Source organism: Protopterus annectens, chromosome 10.part0, assembly GCF_019279795.1.
Source record: "Protopterus annectens isolate FY-2018-M chromosome 10.part0, PAN1.0, whole genome shotgun sequence".
NCBI lineage: Eukaryota > Metazoa > Chordata > Ceratodontiformes > Protopteridae > Protopterus > Protopterus annectens.
In genome coordinates, this window is record NC_056744.1 from 1,527,608,566 (window position 1) to 1,527,635,770 (window position 27,205).

General features: G+C 41.9%; 1 protein-coding gene across 1 annotated transcript in view; it reads left to right on the plus strand.

Moving 5' to 3' along the window:
* Nucleotides 1-22,351, plus strand: part of LOC122812851 (zinc-binding protein A33-like) — a 49,486-nt gene extending 27,135 nt beyond the window's left edge. The window contains exon 4 of the mRNA XM_044084892.1: nt 21,247-22,351. Within this exon, the coding sequence (XP_043940827.1) occupies nt 21,247-21,893 (647 nt within the window). The 3' untranslated portion in view covers nt 21,894-22,351. The remainder of the gene's footprint in view (nt 1-21,246) is intronic.
* The last annotated feature ends 4,854 nt before the right edge of the window (nt 22,352-27,205 follow it).

Here is a 27,205-nt window from a genome sequence, read left to right on the forward strand (position 1 = left end):
TTTTAGATGACTTTGGAATGCTGATATTTAGTTCTCATGAGCTGTCCAACTGGCACTTGCAAACTGCTGGCAGCAGCGGCAATAAATAGTGAAGAAAATTGCCTTGGCTGTTTCCTTTATACCCATGCAGCACTAACGTCAGGGAAGAAGTAAAGACAAACAACACTGGACAAGGACTTTGGAATACTGCCGACTGAGGGTGATCTCCTGATGGCAGGACAACCCATTTGTGATGACTGCAGCTGTATGCACGATGAACATTGTCCAATGCCACCCACAGGAGCCAGTGCATCACAGGATGGGGAGTGTGTGAAGTAATACTGCAACATGGAAGGCATGGACATCTTCGGGTAACAATTCACACAACTTTGATGTCCTCCAGTTGCACTGTTGTACTATTCCATGTGGTTGCCTTCTGCAGCTCACCATGAACTCTATTCTTGGCTAGATGTTTCCCTAGGAAAAGGTGGACGACAGCCCGTTCCAATCTAGCTCTGCCCACTGTGATTGCCCTGCTTGCATTTTTACACAACGTCTCATCGATGGAACAACTAGCTACTTCAATGATAGCATTGGTGGTGGTGCCACGTTCCTTAAGTCCCCTGAAGAGGCCATTCATTTTCTGTAGTGAGCTGTACTACTTCCATGCAATGCGTTTCCATGGTACAGGTAGCCAAATGAAATTACCTTGCAGAAAAGAGGTTATGAAGGATGAACTGTCTCGGCGACTAACTTTATCTTGGAAAATTACAGAAAAGCACAGATTTTGAGAGAACAAACCCAAAAACAAGAAGCATTAATTGGAGTCTCACACAGCCACACTGACAGACTTGCCCCCTTTGCCTGCAGTCACACTCTTGACCCACCTCATTGCTCGCTTGCAGTCTCACACACAAACACTAGCCCCCTCGCTTGCAGTCAGACACAAACACTAGCCCCCTCGCATGCAGTCACACACCCAAGCCCGAAATGAGCATGCTTGTTTAGTCTATTTTTTTTTGTTGCCGTTTTCTGGTTTCATTCCCATTTAAGCACTAGTACAACAGGTAATAAGCAACCTCAAGACCACTGAAAAGGCTGGAAATTCAGAGAATAGACAATTCATTTTTTGCAATCGATTCTGAATTTGAAAGTCATAAATACATAGTTATTTGTCAATGTGGACACAATACACAACTTGAAAGTAAATCTGAATGAAACCAGAATAGAAATAACTCACTAAAGAGACATGGTCAGTTCACTTTAAACCCCATAGTCAAGAGTACAAAAGATGGATAACTCATGGGTACTTTTTTTTTTTTGGTAAGGTTATATCAAAGATTCTTTGAAAAAAGACTGCAGCTGATTGAATAAATTCCAGCAAAAAAATAAATAAAAAAAAGCACTACTAGGCACTGCCAAAAATAAAATTAAAAAAAAGCACTACTAGGCACTGCCTGTTTCAGATTGAGATGTTGCTTGAAGTATTACAGTTTAACAGAAAACATTGAAATCATAAGCTTTGGAAGGCTCAGCTTGGATTTGACAAAGGAAGGTAAACAGAAAATGTGCTGTTATTGGCAAAACTACTAGTAACTGTAAACTTGAATCATTCAGTCCTTAAACATTTCTTAGAGCTAGGTCGAAAACAGATCAAAATTGCGTTCTCATGCAATAGTGACAGTACCCAGATTCTCTGATGTATCCCACAAATTGTCTGAGGGTCACAGGTGTTACCCTTTAGCATTCACAGTGCAAATAATAACAGTCACATCTTGTATTGGTGGTACCACATCCTTCAAACATTTCTTTCTAAGATAGCAAGTTCACCCTTTCAAATGTCTTATTCATAGTTGCTTGTAACTCCAACAGTGAGCAGTACAATATCAATGTTGCTTTCACAAGGAATCTATTTCCATCAAGTAGTACACACTGTTCTAGAACTGAGCCTCTATCTGCATAGGTATGTTATAAAAGCCAGTACTGTTCTAGAACTGAGCCTCTATCTGCATAGGGATGTTATAAAAGCCAGTACTCCATGTACTTGCTGCAGGAGAACTCACAGCATTACATGCCCCATAATAACCATTTCACTACCATGCAGTCACAATCTCTGATGATGTATCATTGTCCAGCATAAAAATGTATAAGAATAATTACATAAAATGATGTTTATGTAATGTCATCATATTCCTATAATGTTGCATCAGAGACTATCCATGTGAAACTAAGTGGGTAAAACTGCCTTCCAGTTTAGAGCCTGCTACAGACCACGCTCCCAAACACAGGAACCCCACTCTGCCTTCCTGAGAACACTGGAAAATATCAAGGTCTCTCCAAACACCATTATATTGGGTGAATTCAACTACCCAAAACAGACTGAGCATTACTGTAGCTCCAACACCCTAGCCCAAAGCTTCCTAGAATTTATAAACTCAAATGCTATGGAACAACTTGTTACCACTCCCACAAGAGGGGAAAACATACTGGACCTGATCATTACCAACATGGGGACTCAGAGCAGAAGTGTATCCCTCACTGGTAAGATCAGACCATAAACTAATCTCACTGGATATTCACATCCCGACCCCACCCCCTGCCGGAACATTTTAACCAAGCGCCCCGAATTAAATACATAAACGGTCTAAAAATACCAGTGCTCCATCAGAGTCATAAAATTAATATACACATACTTGTGCTGTGATCATAAACTTACAGTATGAAGTATAGGTACAACTGCACTTAGCTTATAACATTTCTTGTATTGTTAAATATTCTGTAACTTTAATTTCTTTAAAAGTACTGATCTCGATCTGGAAACAGACTTTACGACATTTGACTTTAAATGAAATCGTTCACAATTAAAAAATGGTTGCAGTCACACACACACACACACACAATAGCCCCCTTGGTTGCAGACACACACTTGCCCCCTTGGCTGCAGTCACACACTTGCCCCCTTGGCTGCAGTCACACACTTGCCCCCTTGGCTGCAGTCACACACTTGCCCCCTTGGCTGCAGTCACACACACACTTGCCCCTTGCTGGCAGTTGCCCACATACACAGACATGCACACACTTGTCCCCTTGCCTGCAGTCACACACAAGCACACACACTTGCCCCATTCCTAGTAGTCACACACTTGCCCACACTTACCCCCTTGCTTGAAGTCAGACACAGATACACACACACATATTGCTTGTACAATGCAGTAAAGTTTTATTGGGCGTTTTAATTGGGTTAAAATATTCCAGAAAACAGTGAAACTAAATGCATGCACCCATAAAGACAGTACTACCCAATTCAGAACATTTCCATCACAAGTCTAGTCAAACTCAAGTAGAGTAAAACAAGCAGCACTAAATGCAAACCACTTCGCCTTGGACTACAGTTCTAATTATAACTTATATTCAGCTTTATTAAACTACCAAGTAACATAGCCAAGCAACGTGCTGCAACTAGCAATCGCTGTGATACCCCCCACTTGTAGAAATGTTGGTTATCCAAAACAAATCTGCTGGCTGAAAACAACTATCTACTGGCTTCATGGGTAAAACATGATCACAGTAAAAAATGAAAAGCAAACATGACATCAGCTCAGAATACACTGCAATGAGTATGTCACAATTTGAAATGTCTCGGGCTGAGAGCAATGGTCCTGACATGTCATACCTATGAACCTCAGTGCACTAAATCTGGACTAAGCCATACGTAAGTGGGAGAAAGGCACAAGTAGAAGACTCTGACAGACAGACACACACACACCCTGGCTGACTCTGACAGACAGACACACACACACCCTGGCTGACTCTGACAGACAGACACACACACACCCTGGCTGACTCTGACAGACAGACACACACACACCCTGGCTGACTCTGACAGACACACACACACACACACACACCCTGGCTGACTCTGACAGACACACACACACACACACCCTGGCTGACTCTGACAGACACACACACACACACACACCCTGGCTGACTCTGACAGACACACACACACACACACCCTGGCTGACTCTGACAGACACACACACACACACCCTGGCTGACTCTGACAGACACAGACACACACACACACACCCTGGCTGACTCTGACAGACACACACACACACACACCCTGGCTGACTCTGACAGACACACACACACACCCTGGCTGACTCTGACAGACACACACACACACACCCTGGCTGACTCTGACAGACACACACACACCCTGGCTGACTCTGACAGACACACACACACACTGGCTGACTCTGACAGACACACACACACACTGGCTGACTCTGACAGACACACACACACACTGGCTGACTCTGACAGACACACACACACACTGGCTGACTCTGACAGACACACACACACACTGGCTGACTCTGACAGACACACACACACACTGGCTGACTCTGACAGACACACACACACACAACTATGGCCAATTGTGACCATCCAATGCACCTACTGCTGCATAGCTTTTAATGTGGAAGGAAACCTGAACACCTGGAGGAAAGCCACACAGAGGTGATATGTGCGTGATGTATAAATCCATGTCCAACCTGGAATTAGTGGACATGCTGTACATCAGAAAAAACAAATCCCATTGAGGTACGCGCTCGAGAGACTTGAACCTCAGCACTGAAAAAGGACATGCTGGAGGGACAGATTCATAACAGAGGCTCCCTTCACTCTGGAATAAAATCCCAGTGCAGGTAAAGTCAAGTCCCTCATTGACTCTCTTCAAGAGAGAATCTGGATGAGTGGATGGGAAATAGGAAATTCACCCTGGGATCACCTCTGTGACTATGCTTGACCGTGGAACAGGAAGATAATTTTCTTGTCTGGAAAAAGGCATCAGACACAGAGACAGACACAGAGACAGACACAGAGACAGACACAGAGACAGACACAGAGACAGACACATTTCAGAAGAAACAGAATTAGGTAATCTGGTCTGTAGAAGCTAACTTAGCTCACTCACTGCACAAGTGCCATCCTGAAACATTGACAGCTAAACGAAAATGATTAGTACACAGTCACACACACACACACTAGCCCCCTTGGTTGCAGTCACACACACACACTAGCCCCCTTGGTTGCAGTCACACACACACACTTGTCCCTTGCTTGCACACACACACACACACTTGTCCCTTGCTTGCACACACACACACACACACACACACACACACACACACACACACACACACACACACACACTTGTCCCTTGCTTGCACACACACTTGTCCCTTGCTTGCACACACACTTGTCCCTTGCTTGCACACACACTTGTCCCTTGCTTGCACACACACTAGCCCATTTGCTTGCACTCACACACACACACTAGCCCCCTTGCTTGCACACAAACACACTAGCCCCCTTGCTTGCACTCACACACACACTAGCCCCCCTTGCTTGCACACACACACACACACACACACACACACACACACTCCCCCTTTGCTTGCATACACACACACACACACACCTTGTTTGCACTCACACACACACTAGCCCCCTTGCTTGCACCCACATACACACACTTGTCCCTTGCTTGCACACACACACACACACACTTGTCCCTTGCTTGCACACACACACACACACACACACACACACTAGCCCCCTTGCTTGGCACACACACACACACACACACACACACACACTAGCCCTTTGCTGGCAGCCACACACACACACACACACACACACACACACACTAGCCCCCTTGCTGGCAGCCACACACACACACACACACACACACACACTAGCCCCCTTGCTGGCAGCCACACACACACACACTAGCCCCCTTGCTGGCAGCCACACACACACACACACACACACACACACACACACACACACACACACACACACACACTAGCCCCCTTGCTGGCAGCCACACACACACACTAGCCCCCTTGCTGGCAGCCACACACACACACACACACACACACACACACACACACACACACACACACACACACACACACACACACACACACACACTAGCCCCCTTGCTGGCAACCACACACACACACACACACACTAGCCCCCTTGCTGGCAGCCACACACACACACACTAGCCCCCTTGCTGGCAGCCACACACACACTAGCCCCCTTGCTGGCAGCCACACACACACACTAGCCCCCTTGCTGGCAGCCACACACACACACACACGCACACACACACACACACTCACACACACTAGCCCCCTTGCTGGCACACACACACACTAGCCCCCTTGCTGGCACACACACACACTAGCCCCCTTGCTGGCACACACACACACTAGCCCCCTTGCTGGCACACACACACACTAGCCCCTTGCTGGCACACACACACACTAGCCCCTTGCTGGCACACACACACACACACACACACTAGCCCCTTGCTGGCACACACACACACACACACACTAGCCCCTTTGCTGGCACACACACACACACACTAGCCCCTTGCTGGCACACACACACACGCACACACACACTAGCCCCTTGCTGGCACACACACACACTAGCCCTTGCTGGCACACACACACACACACTAGCCCCCTTGCTGGCACACACACACACACACTAGCCCCTTGCTGGCACACACACACACACACTAGCCCCTTGCTGGCACACACACACACACACTAGCCCCTTGCTGGCACACACACACACACACTAGCCCCCTTGCTGGCGCACACACACACTAGCACCCTTGCTGGCACACACACACACACACAGACACACTAGCACCCTTGCTGGCACACACACACACACACACACACACACACTAGCCCCTTGCTGGCACACACACACACACACTAGCCCCCTTGCTGGCACACACACACACACACTAGCCCCTTGCTGGCACACACACACACACACTAGCCCCCTTGCTGGCACACACACACACACACTAGCCCCCTTGCTGGCACACACACACACACACTAGCCCCTTGCTGGCACACACACACACACTAGCCCCCTTGCTGGCACACACACACACACACACACACACACACTAGCCCCCTTGCTGGCACACACACACACACACACACACACACACACACTAGCCCCCTTGCTGGCACACACACACACAGACACACACACACACACAGACACACACTAGCCCCCTTGCTGGCACACACACACACACACACACTAGCCCCCTTGCTGGCACACACACACACACACACACACACACACACACACACACACACACTAGCCCCCTTGCTGGCACACACACACTAGCCCCCTTGCTGGCACTCACACACACACACATCTTCCTCTTCACACTCATTTCCCTGACTGCTCGAACTGGCCAGGATATTGTGGTGTGCTAAAGCTGATTCCTGACAATCAAGGTACTGTAAGACAGAGGTCGAACATTATATTATACGCCTTGTACTTGTGGTAATTATGTTAAACCTGTATTAGTGGATATACAGTTCTTTTATCTGTGGTAATTATGTTAAACTTGCAATAGTGGTCAACTGCAACAGTTAACTAATCACAGATGAGGGTATAGGAAGAGAAATTGTGTTTGATGTTACTTACAATACAGTAATATGTCCCTAGTGATCACAGAACTCACTTAACTTTGTTGCTTGTTATATTCCTATAACGCAGACACTGGCAATTGAGTACTAATAAGTAATACCTGATAACTGAGTGATGTGATAATCTAATTTTGTACATTACATTTAGCTTTCTGCCATTGTTAAGTACAATTGTATAAGTTACATGTTTGTTATAATATATCACCAACCAATGTATGGATAATATTGACCTGTCTACTGACAGTATCCCTTCTCCTAACATCGTACCACAACCCCCTACAGAACGTCTACCCCTCCAACTCCATTACTAACAGTCACTACCATCAAACTAAAGCATAATTCATACAAACTTAAAATCTCATATAACATTTATAATCTAACATAAATTACCTACTGTCCACATAAATGCTAGAAAACTCACTCACAACCTCAAAAACTCATACACCAGAACAAGCTGCTCACCAAGTTCACAAAAATCATCAAACACATACTAAAACTTTTACAACTTAGAGGTGACATACACCCAAACTCTAGCCCAAAACAGAATCAAAAATTGTTCACCGCTCCTAGCCCAACACACTGCTCTACCATTCCCATCCTCTCCAAAGGACACTATTTATATACAGGACAAACTGATTTTGGGTCTTTGCCCCCCCACCATTACTGTTAGCTTTGTCCAGATTTCTTGCACAAAGAAGTTGAGGGGTATGCCTCATTTCCATCACCTAACTATACTTTTATCTCTCACCTCACTATCTTGCAACTACACTCCTTCAGGTAGTTCAGCTACAATCATTTTAATTTTTCTGACCTACTATCCCTCTCTCCTACCTTACTATCTTCTCCTGTTCCACTAATAAAAATCTTACACACTTGCTATGTTAACAAAGTACATATCCTACAAATACTCAAATGCAATTAGATTTCTTGCACAAAGAAGTTGAGGGGTATGCCTCATTTCCATCACCTAACTATACTTTTATCTCTCACCTCACTATCTTGCAACTACACTCCTTCAGGTAGTTCAGCTACAATCATTTTAATTTTTCTGACCTACTATCCCTCTCTCCTACCTTACTATCTTCTCCTGTTCCGCTAATAAAAATCTTACACACTTGCTATGTTAACAAAGTACATATCCTACAAATACTCAAATGCAATTTGTAAATATTTATTTCTCTCATAACTATATACACATTTTCTCTTGCACATATTCCTCTCTTTATTAACCAATCTTCACTCTCTCTCATCACTGATATTGCTTCTCAACTTACTAATAAATCTTTTGTCAACTAACCACCGTCGCTTTTTACCTCATTTTTATTCACATATCTTGCTTCCATCTCTCCAACTCCACATATTCTAATTTAAATAAATTACGCTTAGTTGTCTCACTAGACAATCTCACTATTTCTTTAGTTTGTATTATATGCTATTGTGTTGGCAACATTTACTGTACTTGTAATACATATCAAATGTTTATAGTTGCTATATTCTTCTGTTTTGCTTTCATGTAATATGTTACAGCTTTTCTTCCTAGGCCTCACTGAAAACAGGTTATTGTCCAGTCAGACTTCCCCAGTAAACAAATGTCAATAAATAAAAATAATAAAATAAATAAAGTTGAAACTGATGTAGTAAGATTAGGCACAAATTGCTCTAACTACGGGATGCTCAATACAACCTGTACGGTTTATTTTGTACACCTAATGTTCTAAGGGGAAAAAAAAACATGCTTTTCACTTTTTGGGAGTGATATGTTTTTGCCTGATGCTTTACAGGTGAGACTAGTATCTCCTTTCAAGGACCACAAACATCACTTCATGTTTATTGATAATTAAGGAGAATGTTGTTAAGGGCTACCTGTAATGTATATAGTAGTATAAATAGCACCTTGGGTCTCCCCTGCACAGAAGCTACTAGCCTAAACAAAAATAAATCAAAATGCAACATTAATATCAAAAAGTGAAATGTGACTGCAGACACATGTTTAGAATTGTTTTCATTGAATCACATGTCTAACAGTGATAATGTAAAAAACCTGTATTGTTTTTGCAGCCCTCCTTTGGGATATTTCCAAACAATTCAACATAGTATGTGCTCATTTAGTAATGTTATACTGTACACCCACTATGAAAATAAATAAATAAAAATATCAGTGTTGTGCTCCCCTTTTTTTCTTATTCCCTGGTAGCACTGTATTTCTTATAAACAAACACAAATACAACCAGTGCATTTTAAGCGCAGTACTGTTGGAAATTAATACGTGAGCAACTGTAATGCTTTGAATGGAAATACACAGAGTTTATACATGTGTTTTAACAGACGGACAGTGGCCCCCATCAACCCCTGCAGATTCCATTACGTTTAACTTCTTATCTGTTAAAAGAAAAAGCGGTGGCAATGGAATCACAACACTTATGGTTTTATTTGTGTCCTCTTCCGGTAAGTTTAGTGTAAAGAGAACTTAATTTAACATTGCAATAACTTTTCAGTTTGTTCTATTTGCAAGCATCACAATTGTTAAGAAAAGCATTACTTTCAGTACTTTCTTACAATAAGTCCACGAATGTGCAATGAATAGCACTGCTCGCCTCTTTTTAATATTGCCAGAAACAATAACGTAACTCCAGGCGAGTAACGTGTCCGTTACCAGATAAAAAATAACAGTCCACAAGCTCATAAACGGTAACGAGAACACAGGCAGGCTTAATCAACAGCAAAAGACTTTGTTCGTAAAATAACTCAAGACTTCCAGTTAAACTTTTTTTAACTGGAAGTCTTGAGTTATTTTACGAACAAAGTCTTTTGCTGTTGATTTTTGGAGTTTTAAGAAGCCTACCTGTGTTCTCGTTACAGTTTGAGCTTGTGGTCTTTTTAATATTGGCTGTCTTACTATTTCTATGTATAATGGGCATGTTTGGCATGTAGTGCCACCTACATGGGACTGACCGACGATGGGCTTTGCTGCTGTGCACCAGGGTAAGCAATAATCTTACACAACATACATATGCTTATATACATGTACAAAACGCTCGCACACGTGTACACACTCACACAAACAGATACACACAGACAAACACAAACGTATGTAGTTACTCGCATAGATAAACTAATTTGCTCGCAATCTACTACACATAAAAACACAATGCATCAAGTTTATATAAAACAGTAACTTGCACTACATTTCTAGGGCGAATTACACATTAAGCGCATTTAACACATCAAAACTCTTTGCAAAGTCTTTACAAGTGGGGGTGGGGGGGACGCCATGAGGTTAGCTAAACTAATTTGCTCGCAATCTAGTTCACATAAAAACACAATGCAAGTTTTATAAAAAACAGTCACTAGCACGACAATTTTCGGGCGAATTACACATTAAGCGTAGCTAAAACAACTAAACACCAGCTAAAATGCTTTACTATTAAAAACTGAAAGCACGTGCCACCCGTACAAACACTAACGATACTAATGTACACTTTAAAAATAGAAATAAATATCAGGGCTACGAACGCATGGACAGTAAAATTAACTTTTTTTACACTAAATAATAGACTTACCTTACCTAGGAATTAGCGAAACGCTGGTCAAGATGCAAGCTGTAGAAACTGTTAGGAAGTCCTTCGAACGAAATGGAACCGACAGGATTCACCTCCACCGAAAAGATGTTCTACACACCAGCTAATGCTTTTTATTAGGGCTATAGTGGGCTGGGCAAGGCATAGATGACATCACAATGTGGGAGGATCACAGGGGCTACAATACAGCATTTAAATTAGACAGTGTTGACGTCAATTTGGGGGAGGAACTGTCCCGGGATTTACAAGAAGAGCTATGGCAGATGTGACATCACTATTTAAGAGACGGATAGACTGTTTTCATTTTGGTTTTAAATAGGGAAGTGAAATAGTACGGAAAGTTAGGAAGCCTAAGCTCTGAAACACTTTTGACGATTTTATTGTAAAGCTGCAGTATTTTTTTTATGGCTGTAGGACAGAATGGGGACTTAAGCAGACAGCAGGTAGAGCTTTTTAATTTGATATCCCGTTGTTTTCCTTTAAGGAAGTTGGAACCAGAAAAACAGGAGATGGCCTATTTTAAGGCCACTCACCCCTAATCCTCCCTCCAAATTCTGCTACACCTACATACTTGTAAGTAATAACATTTCTTCCACCAGCCTTACAAATCAGGCCTTCAGACAATTCAAAATTGCCATTTGTGTACCACTCCCTCAGCCAGTCATGCCTACATAACATTCCAGCCACCAAAATATCTACAAACAGACTTCAACCAATCCAGTCCAGCATAATAAAATACCTCAGAAATAAACTAATATTCACTACTCCTCCTAAGAAATGCCATGCCTAAACAAGCTGTTTATTACTGTCTAGTGTATATCTATACAATGTATTGGTTATAAAAATATATTACATTTCCAATACTGCTGCAAGTTGTTCATATCCATATATGTTACCATGTCAAATAAAAGCAGTAAGCTCAGCAGAAGTAAAATTAATCAACAACTGTATAAAACTAAAAAGAACTGGTACTACCGTATAGTCTGCGAAAAAGGGGCACAGCTGGAGAACCTGTGCCAGCCTTTCCCAGGAGTGTCTGTGTGGTTGTATAAACTCTTCTCAAAGTGTGTGTGTGTGTGTGTGTGTGTGTGTGTGTGTGTGTGTGTGTGTGTGTGTGTGTGTGTGTGTGTCAGCTACCTGGGCAGGGACACGAAGCACTGGTTGGACAGAGAGGGTGCTAGAGGTTTCAGCTTGCCCACTAGGCTGAGATCTGGACACTATAGCTGTGCCAGTGAGGAGTCTTACTGGGGACCTGGAGAGCAAGGGAGTGACCAGCCCCAGACTGACTGTAATCTCTGTGTACTCTTAAGGGAAATTGCACTTTATTGTGTGTATTTGTTATCTTTTCCTCCTATATGAGATGCCCCTCACTGGTGTTAGTGGTGAGGATTGAGGCTCCTTGATTGCTGGGCCAGGGCACGGGCATCACATATTAATTGTTTGGCAGTGGTGGAATATCCACATCTCATATTAATTGTTGGCAAATACTAATTGGCTAGGAGTTGTGTGGGTAGAGTGTATTCCTGTAGCTTGTGTACAGTGAGTTTTGAAGGTGTTTTGCACTCTAAATCAGCCACGCAGTGAATATTCAGAGTTCAGATCACAATTGTTTTATTTCTTTTGTTAGCTTAGTTAGTCAGGGTGAGCAGGCAGCATGTCAGCAGAGGAGTATGGAGAGGTGACAAGGAGCCAGCTGGCTGAGATGTGGCAGGCTAGGGGACTGGTGCATGGAAACCTGACTAAGGCAGACCTGACTGCAGCCTTGGTTACAGCTGCATCAGAAAACAGCAACCAGGAGGACAATCAGACTGGCAGTAGAGATATAATACTCTCAGAGAATGGACAGCTCAACCTTTCTGCAGAGGAATTAAAAATCCATCTGGAGCTAAAGAGACTTGAGTTGGAAGCCAGGTGTTTGGAGATAGAAGCAGCTGAGAGACTGAGTAGTCTACAGGGGGAGGAGAATTAGAAACTGCTACACCTGGAAAATGAGGAAAAGGAGCGGCAGAGGAAGCATGAGAGGAAATGTTGACTCTTCACCAGAGTCATGGAGCTAATGGGGAAGGGAGTAGCTGGAACCCAGAAGCACAAAAGATCAGTAAATTTCTTCTGCAGTTTAAAGAGGGGGATAATTTTGATAGTTTCATTCATATGTTTGAGAGGGTATGCAAACAGTATAGTGCTGACCAAAGGCTCTGTGTACTGTTCCTGACCCCCTTACTCCATAGTAAAGCTGTAAATGTTTTGACAAAAATGTCTGATGTCGCATGTTTTGATTATACTTCTGTTAAAAATCACTTGTTAGAATTGTTTAAGCTAACACCTGAAATGTATAGGAAGAAGTTTTGTAAGCATAGACACAAGGCAGATGAAAGTGTGTGTGAATATGTTGCTGAACTGAGCACTTATTTCCATAGGTGGATGAGTGGATGTCAGGTCACCCTTTTTGAAGGGCTGGAATACCTTTTGGTGAGGGAACAAGCCTTTAGCACTTTGCCTGTGGACATGAGGATCTGGTTAGCTGACAGAGAGTGTGCTACTTCAGATGAGTTGGGAAAGAAGGGAGACCTATACCTGGCAAGCAGAGCAGCCCTACACAGGAAAGGGACCCCAGTACTGCTCATGGGTCTAAAGGAAATCAGGTTGGGCAGCACATACTGTCACAACAGAATCTGCCAGTAGCAGGGGAAGCCACTAGTCCATGTACATGTCCAGGAGCTAAGGTTAAATGTTTTGAATGCAACCAGTGGGGCCATGTGGCATACAGGTGTCCATGGAGGCAAGGTGGGGAACCAAAGGTGAGGGAGCCAGTAAGTGAGAAAGACAACATTTCCAATAGTAGGTTGCTTTGAGACAACAGGGGTACCAAGTTACCATCCTGCAGATGTCCTGATAGAGAAGGATTTGGATGAGGCAGTACTATGTGCTTATGCAGTTACATGTGGTCAGGCTAGGAGACAAGCATGTGGGTCTGGTAGCCTGGGGGAGATCCAGACAGACTGCATACTTGCAGCCAGGACTAGTGAGGTGGTTACTTCAGGGAGGGAGCTACCCTGCAGCAGTGAGACTGAAGGTGAGCCACAGCTGCTTGGGGGTACTGATGGTCCCTTGGACAGAGTGATTGCAAAGGTAGACTTGAGTAGTAGTACCCAAGCTGACAGTGAGGCACCACTGTCCAAGGATGCCAGACTTCCTGTGGAAGGGGAGCTAAGAAGGGTTACAAGGAGAGAGTTGAGACTAGCTCAACTCTCAGACCCTACATTGCAAGGCCTGAGGCAGGTAGCTAGGGATGGACCTGATTCTCAAGGAAAGAGGGAATCTGTATACTGGGACAAAGGGTTACTATACAGAGAGTGGACCCCTGAGGGAGGGCTGAAAGGTGAGAGAGTACAGCAGTTGGTAGTGCCTCGAGCCTACCATCTGGTGCTTCTAGCCATAGCCCATGATATTCCCTTTGCAGGTCATATTGGGCATAAAACATACAAAGAGGTGTATTATGCAGAACTTCTATTGGCCTGGAATTTCCAGAGATGTAACAGGGTACTGCAGGACCTGTGAGCAGTGCCAAAAGGTAGGCAAGGAAGGAGACAAGGTGAGAGCTTCTTTGATGCCTTTGGCTGTGATTGAGGAGCTATTTCAAAGGGTAGCTATGGATATTGTGTGTCCTCTGAGTACCCCAAGTTCCACAAAGAAAAGGTATACCCTAGTGGTAGTGGATTATGCTACACTATACCCTGAGGCGGTGGCTTTGTCCTTCATTGAGGCAGAGAAGGTGGCAAATGCTTTGTTAGAGATTTTCAGCAGGGTAGGTTTCCCAAAATAAATATTGACTGACAGAGGTGCCAATTTCATGTCAGACCTGCTGGCTTGTCTGTGGAAGTCCTGTTGGGTGAAGCACATGAAGACCACCCCCTACCAGCCCCAGACTAATGGTCTTGTTGAGAGGTTAAACTCTACAATCAAGTCCATGCTAATGGCATTTGCAGATCAGTTTAAGAGGGAGTGGGACAAATATTTGCCCCATCTGTTGTTTGCTTACAGAGAAGTTCCCCAGGAATCCACAGGTTTTTCACCCTTTGAGTTGCTGTACGGGCATAGGGTGAGGGGACCACTAGATTTAATTTGAGATGAGTGGGAAGGTGAGTGCGAGTCTCACAAGGAGTCTGTTGTGGCATACATCCTAAACCTCAGGACAAGGCTCAGGGAACTCATGGGGCTTGGCCAAGGAGAACCTGGCAGAAGCCCAACAACAGAAAAAGGTGTGGTATGACAGGAATGCTCGAGCTAGAGAGTATGATGTGGGGCAGCAGGTAATGGTTCTCATTCCTGTCAGACACAACAAACTGCAAGCAGCTTGGGAGGCACCCTACAAGGTGGTAAGAAAGGTAAGTGATATCAACTACATGGCAGAACTGCTAGGCAGATGGCAGGGGCACAAATTGTACCATGTTAACATGATGAAACCTTACCATGATAGGGTGGCCCTTGTGCCGAGCATTTGCAATGGATTGCAGGAGGAGTCTGAGGGATATTTGGGGACTGATCTCCTCAGTGAGGCTCGGCTGACACCTCAGTGGAAGGGGTAGCAATGTCACAGCAGCTATTTCCTACCCAGGTTCGAGAAATCCGAGCAGTGTTCCAGAAATTTGGGGACATGTTCACTGGGAAACCAGGGTGCACCCACATGGGGCAGCACCAGGTGGATGTAGGACCCCAAAGGCCTATTAGGCAGGCCCCTTATAGAGTGCCTGAGAGAGTCAAACAGACTATGAGGGAGGAGATACAGTAGATGTTGGAACTAGGGGTGATTCAAGAGTCCAACGTCCCTGGGCCTCCCAAGTGGTGCTGGTGCCAAAGAAGGATGGCAACACCAGGTTCTGTGTGGACTACAGGAAATTAAACAGTCATACAGAGTCAGATACTTACCCCATGCGTAGAACAGATGAGGCCCTAGAGCAGCTGGGTGGGGCTAAGTATCTTACAACCATTGATCTTACCAAGGGTTACTGGCAGGTGCCCTTGACTCCCAGTGCTAGAGAGAAGTCAGCCTTTGTGATGCCTTTTGGCTTGTATGAGTTTACAAAGATGCCCTTTGGGGGAATGCCCCAGCGACTTTACAGAGGCTGGTAGATCATATCCCAGCAGGACAGGAGGGTGTTTGCCCTTGCTTACCTAGATGATATTGCCATCTACAGCCATTCCTGGCCAGAGCACCTTCAGCATGTCAGGGAGGTGCTGGGCAAACTACAGAGGGCAGGGTAGACCATTAAGCTGAGCAAATATCAGGTGGGTATGGCAGAGGTCTCCTACCTAGGACATAAAGTGGGGAGTGGTAAGATAAGGCCAGAACCTGCCAAAGTGGAAGCCATTTAGGCATGGCCTGCATCTGTTACTAGAAAGCAGGTGAGGGTATTTTTAGGGACAGCAGGGTACTTCAGAAAGTTTATCCCCAGTTTTAATACCATAGCTGCTCCCCTCACAGACCTGACAAGGAATAACAGGCCAGATAAGGTAGTGTGGACCCCAGCATGTGAGCAGGAATTCCAGACCTTAAAGAAGCATTGGGAGGATACCCCCCCATGTTAGCCAGTCCAGATTACAGCAAAGAATTTGTTCTGCAGGTGGATACTTCAAACCATGGGGTGGGGGCTGTACTTAGCCAGATTTCTTCAGAGGGGGAAGAGCACCCAGTGGTTTATTTCAGTCGTAGGCTCCAACCCAGGGAGGAATGCTATGCAGCTGTAGAAAAGGAATGTCTAGCCATAGTGTGGACACAGCAGAAAGGTCAGCCTTATCTGTATGGAAGGAAAGTCACTGTTATGACAGATCACAACCCCCTAACATGTTTAAACAGAGCCAGCCAGCAAAATGCCAAGTTGCTAAGATGGAGCCTAGGGTTGAAAGCATATGATATATCAGTGCAGCACCGCAGTGGGATTAGCAATGACAATGCAGATGGGTTCTCAAGACAGGGAATGGGGTAAGGTATACTCAGATAGACCTAACCCTCTCAAGCAGCGTTTTTCAAGGGTCACTTGAAAAACTATCTTGAGTTTTCCGGGGAGGGGGGGATGTGAAGGCTACCAGCCTAGCCAGATAGAATTTTATAGGTAATTATGTCATTTGCAAATATTAATGTAAGCTATGGCTTGTTGTCTTAAATAGAAAAAATAGTGTTACATGTGGAACTGAAAAAAATGTAACAACAGTGCACTCTGCTGTAAGGAAGTTAAGTCAAGCATTTTATGACTGTCTTTGATCTTTAAAGTTGGCTCCGGACTGTCTAGGTGAAGGGATTCTTGCTTTTGTTTTAAGGTCATAGTTAATGGCCAGAATTTGCATGCATAAATGTCCTTTATTGCTCTGGTTTCTGCCCAGAGGTGAAGAATGTAAATGTAGTTTCTTTTAGCCTGGGAACCCAGGGAAGTGTGAAGAATGATGTAATATGAACCAGGAATGTGATTTTAAAAACAGAGAGAATCAGAGAGCATTAAATATTTTTGTCTTGACCATCCAACTCAGCACTGCCTTTGTTCTATATGCAAGTTTATCTTAGACTTGTGTTTTATCTTAGAAATAGCTAAAAACTAGAAAGATTAGACTAAGTGTTTTTCTGTAATGTCATAACTGTACTACTGAATTATTTTAAGTATTTATCTGTGATTTCTGAACTCTTGACTAGCATTGTGTAGTAAAAAGTATTGTCTTGTGTTTTGACTATTTGTTATTAAATATTTTTAAACCTTTTCAACTGTGGCTGTTTTTGTAGAGATAATTTAAGCTCTTTAGGGTACTTGCATGCATTTGGTAAAATTGTATAAAGCCACTCTAATAGCTTTAGACTTGGGCTATTCTACCAATTGGATAATAATATTGCACAGTAATAATTGGACACCCTCTTAAGGGCCTTTGAGTAGCTGATAAATATTAGTGGGTGGTGGCAGCTGGTACTACCGTACAGTCTGGGAAAAAGGGGCACTGCTGGAGAACCTGTGCCAGCCTTTCCCAGAAGTGTCTGTAGTTGTATTAACTCTTCTCAAAGTTTGTGTGTGTGTGTGTGTGTGTGTGTGTGTGTGTGTGTGTGTGTGTGTGTGTGTGTGTGTGTGTGTGTGTGTGTGTGTGTGTGTGTCAGCTACTTGGGCAGGGACACAAAGCACTGATTGGACAGAGAGGGTGCTGGAGGTTTCAGCTTGCCCACTAGGCTGAGATCTGGACCCTATAGCTGTGCTAGTTGGGGGTCTTATTGGAGACCTGGAGAGTGAGGGAGAGATCAGCCCCAGACTGATTGTGATCTCTGTGTGCTCTTAAGGGAAATTGCACTTTACTATGTGTATTTGTTATCCTTTCCTCCTATATGAGACGGTCCTCACTGGTGTTAGTGGTGAGGATTGAGGTTCCTTGATTGCTGGGCCAGGACACGGGTGCCACAGTCATAATCCTTAATCATGTGTTTGAGGTGAATTTCTTTTCATCAATATCTCAAACACATAATAAGCAGATTATGATTAGTGACCCGATCATAATTCTCTACGTTATGTTCAAGGTGTTTATAATTCCTTTAAGTAGATAGACGATGTATAGTTAAATGTTAGTTTGGAAGTAATATAATTCAAGTTATACTCTGTGCAGATACTGGTTTTATACCAGTTTATACTATCAATTAATGTGAGTAGTACATCACAGGTATCCAAATTTTCAATTTGAAGGTCTGGGGTAAATAAGTTTATACAAACAGATAAACCAGTAAGAAGAGACAAGTGCAAATACACATTAAATTTATTTATTTATTTTTTAAATAATATATTTTTAACTATTTATATTTTTGCAAAGTAAGTAGATGGGATTAGTTTTTCTTGATATAACATTAAAGTAGCAGTGTTTGAATTTTTGCAATTATATTACAGATATTCAGCTTCATAATGGTCAGACTTTGGTCATGTGCCTAAAGTAAAGTTTATATTGTGACTTCTGGCAAGATGTTCTGAAAATAACCATAGGACCTGTCTACCTACCTGGTTAACAAATGAAAATGGATAAATAAATGTCATAGCTAGTGTCATTATGTTTTAGAAACCAATTGAGCTAGGTGTGTTTCCATCCATCCACAACCCCTTTTCCCATTTTTGAGGTCAGGTGTCACATCAACAATGACAATCATTTATAGCCAAGGTTTACACCATCAGGTGGCTAGCCCTGCTGTGGTAGTTCATCCACACCACACACTCACATCTATGGTCTATTTAGAGTGTCCAGCCCACCTAATGCATGTCTTTGGAATGTGGCAGGAAAACGAAGCCAACCCATGCAAACACAGGGAAGACATGCAGACTCCACACAGAAGCACCCCAGCTGAGAATCAAACCAGGGAACCTCTTGCTGTGAAGCAACAATGCTATCTTCTGCACCACTGTGGTAATATTATAGCTATGGCACAGGTCAATATGTTTATCTAGATGCTTTATTTTTGACTTTTTTTCCCTTTTCACATGATCTACTTGCACCTATCACATACCACGTGAAGGGCATAGTTACTTACTTATTTATTGTTTTGCCAATTATCAGTTAGTTAGCAGTCATAACTACCTAACAGAATAGTGACGTGGAAATCTGTTGTAGTTATGAGCCTTGCTCAGTCATGTAGCAGGCATGCAAAGGCTACAAAAGCCAAACTTGAAACCTCAGTGAGATTTCAGGATGTAATTCAGTCAAATTTCATTAATGTAACCCCCTTCATTATACCAAGAACACTGAGAAATATTTGCTTCACTAGAGTTAGATAAGAAAGAGACTGATGTTAAAGGACACACTTCCAAAAGATTTACTCTCAGTGTGACTTACTCCACTATAAGCCTTTCCTGATTTTAAAAGACTTGCTCACGGTGTAAGTGACTAACTCAAATGTAAGGCCTACCTATAAAACAGGCTTACACTGGGAACCAAATTCCAAAAGACTTGCTCTGAGTGTAAGTGACTTACTCCAGTTTAAGTCTGTGCTGGCTCCAAAGGACTTAGTGTAAGTGACTAACTCCTGTGTAAGGCCTATCTACATACCAGGCTTAGGCTGGGGACAAGATTGAAAAAGATTGTTCTACATGTAGATGAATTACTCTGATGTAATGCACTGGAAAACATCACTTACACTGACAGTAAATCTTTTGGATTCTGTCCCAAAATATTTTCAGTTATAGATTTAAGACAAATTTCTATTAATGCAATCTCTGATGTATTTATATGGTCATTTATTTATTTATTGTCTTTTGCTTAAAGAGAAAAAAAAAATGTTTAAAAAGCGAAAGTCTGACTGGCACAAGTCCCATTTTCAATGGAGGCCCAGGGAGAAAAGCTCTACATAAAATACATAGTTACAGTGACCAACAATAAAAAATAAACATTTTAAGCATTACTTTAGAGGTTATATTACTTCACATAAATCAAAGAGATGTTAATATGTAATAGCTGGAGATACGAGAGCAATGATAATGCACATAGGTTTTGTGTATGTATATTGACATTAATGACGTAGGATGTCACAAGAGCAGGAACAGAAACAGAGGAGGAGGAATGGTATAAGAAGAAATAATCAAGAAAAATATAAGTAGAAAAAGTTCTGATAGTGGAGTGGTTGAGAAACATTAGATAGGTAAGATGATGAGGTGGGTAAGGAGGGAATATTAGTAGGAGAGGATAACAGATATAGGTACGTTAGAAAAGCAATAGTGGAGATGAAAGAAAAAGAGGCAGGGTTAAGAAAGGTGAAAGAGTCAGGATGATTAATAGCGAGATTGGCAATGGAAGAGAAACAGAAAGCAAGATGGGTTTACTGAGAAATAATGAGAAATTCAGAAGAGGGCCTTCAGTTCTTTGCTTCATTCTTGTTTTACACTTACTTCATTCTAATTTCCTATCCTCTTTTCCCCAATTCTCCCTCATTTGGATTGGTCAGACTACTTCACTTTCAGTTTCACTTTCTTAGAAACTTTAATTAATCAAGATGTTGTTGAAAATATGTAGCATGCTTTTGAAATATTATGGATATCTAAACTGAATTCTAAAAACTGTCTATTCGGTGTACAGAAAAATGTATTACATTTGCAACTGCCTAGCTTTGATGTTTATTTTTGTCATCCTTTCAACAGCGCTTCCCTTCCTGACACTGGATTCAAACACAGCACATCACAGCCTCATTTTGTGTGAGAACCTAACCAGCATGCAAATTAGTGACTCAAAACAAGCCGTCCCTGACAACCCAGCAAGGTTCAGACGTCGTGTTGCAGTCCTTGGAGCTCAAGGATTTGAGTCAGGAAAGCACTACTGGGAAGTGAAACTGGGACTGAATAAGAAAGACTGGGATGTGGGTATTGCTACCAAGTCTATTAACCGGAAAGAACAGACTTCAACATCTCCATGGACTGGCTATTGGGCTCTGGGCCTTAGAAATGGCAGTGGATATCAAGCCCTAGAACCAACACCAAAAGAACTATGCCTTAGTGAGTGCCTGCAGAAGCTAGGGGTATACCTGGACTATGAAGGAGGAAGGGTGTCATTTTATAATGCTGATAACCTGTCTCATATCTACACATTTACTACCACATTCACAGAGAAAGTCTACCCCTATTTCTGCCTTCAGAACGAGGAGAGAGGAAGCCACACTGAGCCAGGGAAGTCATTCCATCAGAAACTGAAATATACTTTCAAGTCAAAACACAAAATGAAGCAAAAGATTAACCATCCTACTCCAGTGCTAAAAACCTCCAGGCTTATGAACACCATTTTCTTTCTTTGACAGAAGCTGGATAAAGGAAAAATGAAAATTACATTATAAGGCAAATGTCCAGCAGAACTAAGTTTTAAACATATAAACGTACAAAAAAGCCATATCTTAATATCTGTCATTAATGGCTAATTCATTTAATTTTCAGGAAAAACTGATGCTGGTTCAGCTCAAGTTACCAGTTCCTTTCTTTTCTGATGTATAACAAATTATTTGGGCATTTTATACTGATGCACAGAAGTCAAGAGCAGTTCCAGGGCTACATAACTTTGACATGCAGAATATGTGTACTGAGGAAATGCAGAGTGATAAAGGCATAAATGATATTGTGCAATCTGCAAATTTTTGCATTGTATTAAAATATATGTGGCTCTTATGTAAGTGCTTCACAGTAATACATGGAAAATACAGTTCTGCAGAAATGTGAGTTTCACTGTAAAGGACAGTAATTTTATGGTTTTCATTTTTATTTTTTTTTAGAATATAGGTTAAGTAACAGTACAGGATTTGTTTTCTTACTACATAATCTCAAACTTGGTGTTAGTAGAAACTAAGATGCTAACTTCAGGTAATAGCCGGTGGCTATATATGAAGATGTAGAAGTCTTTTGGATACCCTTAATAGAGTACCTATGGTGCCTTGCAGTTGTATGTGTGCCTTACTTTCAGTCTGTTTTAACTTGTTTATCTTTTTATCTTGACAAATGATGCACATATCCATCTAAGAGAGGAATACAATTGTCAGGCATTACCAAAGAGGTAAGATCCCATATGTACTTTTGGTTGTTTTCTGCTAGAAAATGATTTCCCGCTAAAGATGAGTGGAAGACAAACTGAGCAACTGATGACCTGACCATTCTTTCTGACCTCTGGCAGAAGCCTGAATTATCAAGAAGGGAGTGCAGTGTTTAGTGATGTGCAATAAAAGAAATCTTAAGTGTTGAATTTAAACTAATATAAAATGGAAAGGGAGAAAGAATTCATGTTGGAGGCTGAAGTAAAAATAAAACAAAATGTAGCACAAGAACAAACAAGGGGTGTGTGGACAATCACAGAAACATGGATTAGTGGCAAGAAACATGGAGGTCCTGATATGGATTATTTAGCAATGGCAGACAAGGGAGGGGCAGAAATGGACTAGTATCCTTTACAAAAGATAGTCACACAAGAAAATGAGGCAAGGGAGTAAGCAGGCTCAGAACATAGTTCAAGTGGCCTTTCACGTAAAGTACTGGTGGATTAATATATAGTAGTATTCTTTAGAGATGGAGAATGAGACTGGAAGAGAGAACAAATGACTGGGGCAGGATGAAGAGGGTAATAAACATAGGGGATTGGAATCTGCCAGTAGCAGTCTTGAGATTCAGAAATCCAATATGGAGAGGAAGCAGAACTTGACTGAAGTCTTTAACCATAAGAAGTTCAGAAAATTGCTTCAGGACTGTGCCCGAAGAGACAGGATTTTGAATTTTATGCTACCTAAGGCGGGGGGGGGGTCATGGATGACCATGTAAAGGTGCCATTGCTTTATGTTTTGAAAGGGGGAGTAAAAAGGAAAAATAAAAAGAAGAAAGTAGATCTAGGATTTTAGAAAGCCAGAATATGCTGAAGTGGGAGAGGGTCAAAGGTAAATTAGGAGGTTGGGAACAAACTGACAGAGTAAACAAGCAAATGAATGGTTCGATGATGGAGTACTTAAGGCTGTGGACAATTGTTTGAAGAAGAAATAGAGAGGTAAACAGAATAAGTTGACTCTGTTAGTCTGTAATGTGATACTAGCCCTTAGGTCTAAAGTCAGATCAGACAGGAGATGAAAAGGAAGTGTATAATTGTCAAAGATTCACAGTAAAAGGAGGATAGCAGAAGTGTAACAAAAGTGGAGAGGGTAATAAAGGCTCATATTAAAGGAATAATGGCAGAAAGAATCATATAATGGAAAAGAGGAAGGCAAGAACATACCTGACCAGGATGAACAAAGATGGGACAGAGATCACAGAACAGTGGAAAGAAGCAGAAATACTGAATTAATTAGTGATTTGCTTCTGTCTTCACAAAGCAAAACAAGGGAGGGTAACAAGCTAGGAGTGAGATAGGGTAGAATGAGTAAACCAATATATAGACACCTGGGCAAAGAAGGCAGAGGTAGAAAAGGAAGTCTTTGCCCTTGAGATGAGGTAAAGTAGAAGGACCAGATAGCCTACCACCCATTGTCCGTACGACTATGACCAGGGTACAGGTATACCCCCTAACCAAGACTTTCATCAGCTCACTGTATGACATTAAATTGCTTTAGGACTGCAAAACAGCAAGTGTGGTGTCTTTATATGAGAGATAAAAAAATGCAGGCAATGGAAGGGCTATTAGACATGAAGCAGTGTCAAGGGTATCTACAGGGCTATTACACATGAAGCAGTGTCAAGGGTATCTACAGAGCTATTAAACATAAAGCAGTGTCAAGGGTATCTACAGGGCTATTACACATGAAGCAGTGTCAAGGGTATCTATAGGGCTATTAGACATGAAGCAGTGTCAAGGGTATCTACAGGGCTATTACACATGAAGCAGTGTCAAGGGTATCTACAGGGCTATTAAGGAACCATCCTCCACACTATAGGAAATGTTCATTACTTTTTTTTACTTGCCTGATTATGCTATAGGCTTGCAGTACTAGCCCACAGGAAGATGTGTTACACAGCACATCCATCTAACTCTAGCAACATTGCATGAACATGGCCTGCCATGACTGTCCCATAATCTATTAAATTGTCACACCCTCCCCTTTCCTGTGTAGGAATAAGTGCAGCAGTAGATCAAAATGCATTTCCTCCCCCAAGATGGGTGCACCAGCATAAACCACACAGTACCATCACCTCCCTCTGGTTCTTCCCACTCCTAGGTCATTAATCACTTCCAGGTTGCATCACCTATATGTGCCATGGAGGTAGCTTGATATGATATTTATGAAAATCAAGATGGAATCAGAATAGTTTGCTTGTTATATTAATGTGCAACATTCATCCTTGTCCTTTCGTAGTTTTGGGTTTGAATCCATCTGTTTCTGTATATTGTTTGACACTTGTCTGTTTTCTTTCTTCCTTTCTTCGTGTGCCTGGTTTGCTTCTAGGAACAAGAATTCCATATTGTATACCTGACAAAATGTAATAAAGCATATAAAAGGATATGTAGTGTGGTGTTTTTATTATAAGAAGAAATGTGCAGAATTGTGAATTTCCAGAAGTCTAAAAATTAACCATATTTCCACGCAGCTCTTGTGATTACTAAATATATAAACAATCTAGTATGAGCATTACCTCTTCTAACACAAAATGAGAATCGTTCATTTTATGCAAATGAACACATATGTTTATGACAAAGCAAATTTTTATGGTTTCAAAAGTAAGGATCATAAGAATTTATATAAGATTCATCATTAATAAAAATTAATGTTTTGAATCTTTTTTTGTGTGAGTTTTCTTGCTTAATAATATATGACAGCATGAAGGTTAATGTTACAATAACAGGAGAAGATGCCACACAGAGTCCCAGAAGTAGAAAACTGAAAGAACATTTTCAAAAATATTTATATCTAAACGAATCAATAAACACTAGCATCAGATAACTGGAAAAATAATAGATATGTGCATATGTTTATATGGTCATATATTGAGGGCTGAAACATCCAACCTTAGTTCTACAAAACCACAGTCCTTACATGAACAGTCCCATAAACTTATTTGAAAAAATAAACATGTTTATTTTTTTTTTGGGGGTCCTCTGGCATTATCCTATTATAAGTAAAAAGGTACCTTGGTGCTGCACGTCTCAGGAAAGAAAAATCTTCTTACTGTAGCAATCTCAGATGATAATTCCAGTTTCAGACATTTTTCAACAAAATAAATTTTAACAATGTGACTTTACCTGAATTAACTGTGGAGAATGTTAGAAATACATACACATGACATTAATTTTAACAGTTTTGAAAAAAAAAATGATTATCTACATGCCCCCAATCAGATGAATATAGGGAAAACACAGATCTTAATCTATATTTCCTGTAGTATACTTGATATCCCTCTTGTATCATTTAAGTGTGTGTAGGTCCCAGACCCTTTATGATGAACTTTATATAGCACATAGAAGGTTACATAACATTTCACTCTGAATGACAATATTCTTAATGGCAGGATCCTAATAACTGGAGATCAAAACAGCAGCACCCTGGCAAGGAAAACATAAGTGCATTGGTTTATATTGTTCTGCATTCCAATCATCAGAAGCATACAAAACACACACACACACACACACACACACACACACACACACACACACACACACACACACACACACACACACACAGAGACACACACACACACACACACACACACACACACACTTACCAATTAATGACTGTGTAGACATTATATGTGATCAAATGTATCTATATTGCCTGAACATATCTGAGGCCACTGGAAAGCCTTTCTCCATTCCCCCTCCAAAACTTCTCCGAAATCCAAGCTCTCACTGTAGCATCTGCAGCCTTCTTGGATAACAGAGCTTTATCAGTCACATCTAGAGACTCTCCTAGTTACACTGTATGGAAAGATTATTTCTTTAAATTGATAACTCTTTAACCACTAACATCAATCAGCAATTTATAGTATTTCACCATAATAGTGACCACTTTTTGGCTACAGCTACCTCAGCTACTGATATTATGTACTGGCCCTATTCAAACTCGACATTGCTAACCTTTCAGGCATACAAGATGAGCTTTCCAGAGGAGTATTTTCAGAATCCCTTCACAATACATTGGAGATTCTCGAGTCTACTCATTCTCTGGTCCATCCATCTGATCAAACTCACCACCAATTAGGAATCAGTTGCAAGTTTAGCACTTTTCTTGACCTAAGTGTCTAGAACATATGGCCTCAGGCCTGATGGCATGACTGTAAAGCCAATCTTCAGCATTTTGTCCAAGGTGTTCTGGTACCAATTATTGTTTTGAATATCTTTATTTTTTACATGGTAGCGGTTATGAGCAATCAATAATCAGTTGCAAGTTCAGCACTTTTCTTGACCTAAGTGTCCAGAACATATGGCCTCAGGCCTGATGGCATGACTGTAAAGCCAATCTTCAGCATTTTGTCCAAGGTGTTCTGGTACCAATTATTGTTTTGAATATCTTTATTTTTTACATGGTAGCGGTTATGAGCAGTCAATAATCAGTTGCAAGTTCAGCACTTTTCTTGACCTAAGTGTCCAGAACATATGGCCTCAGGCCTGATGGGATGACTGTAAAGCCAATCTTCAGCATTTTGTCCAAGG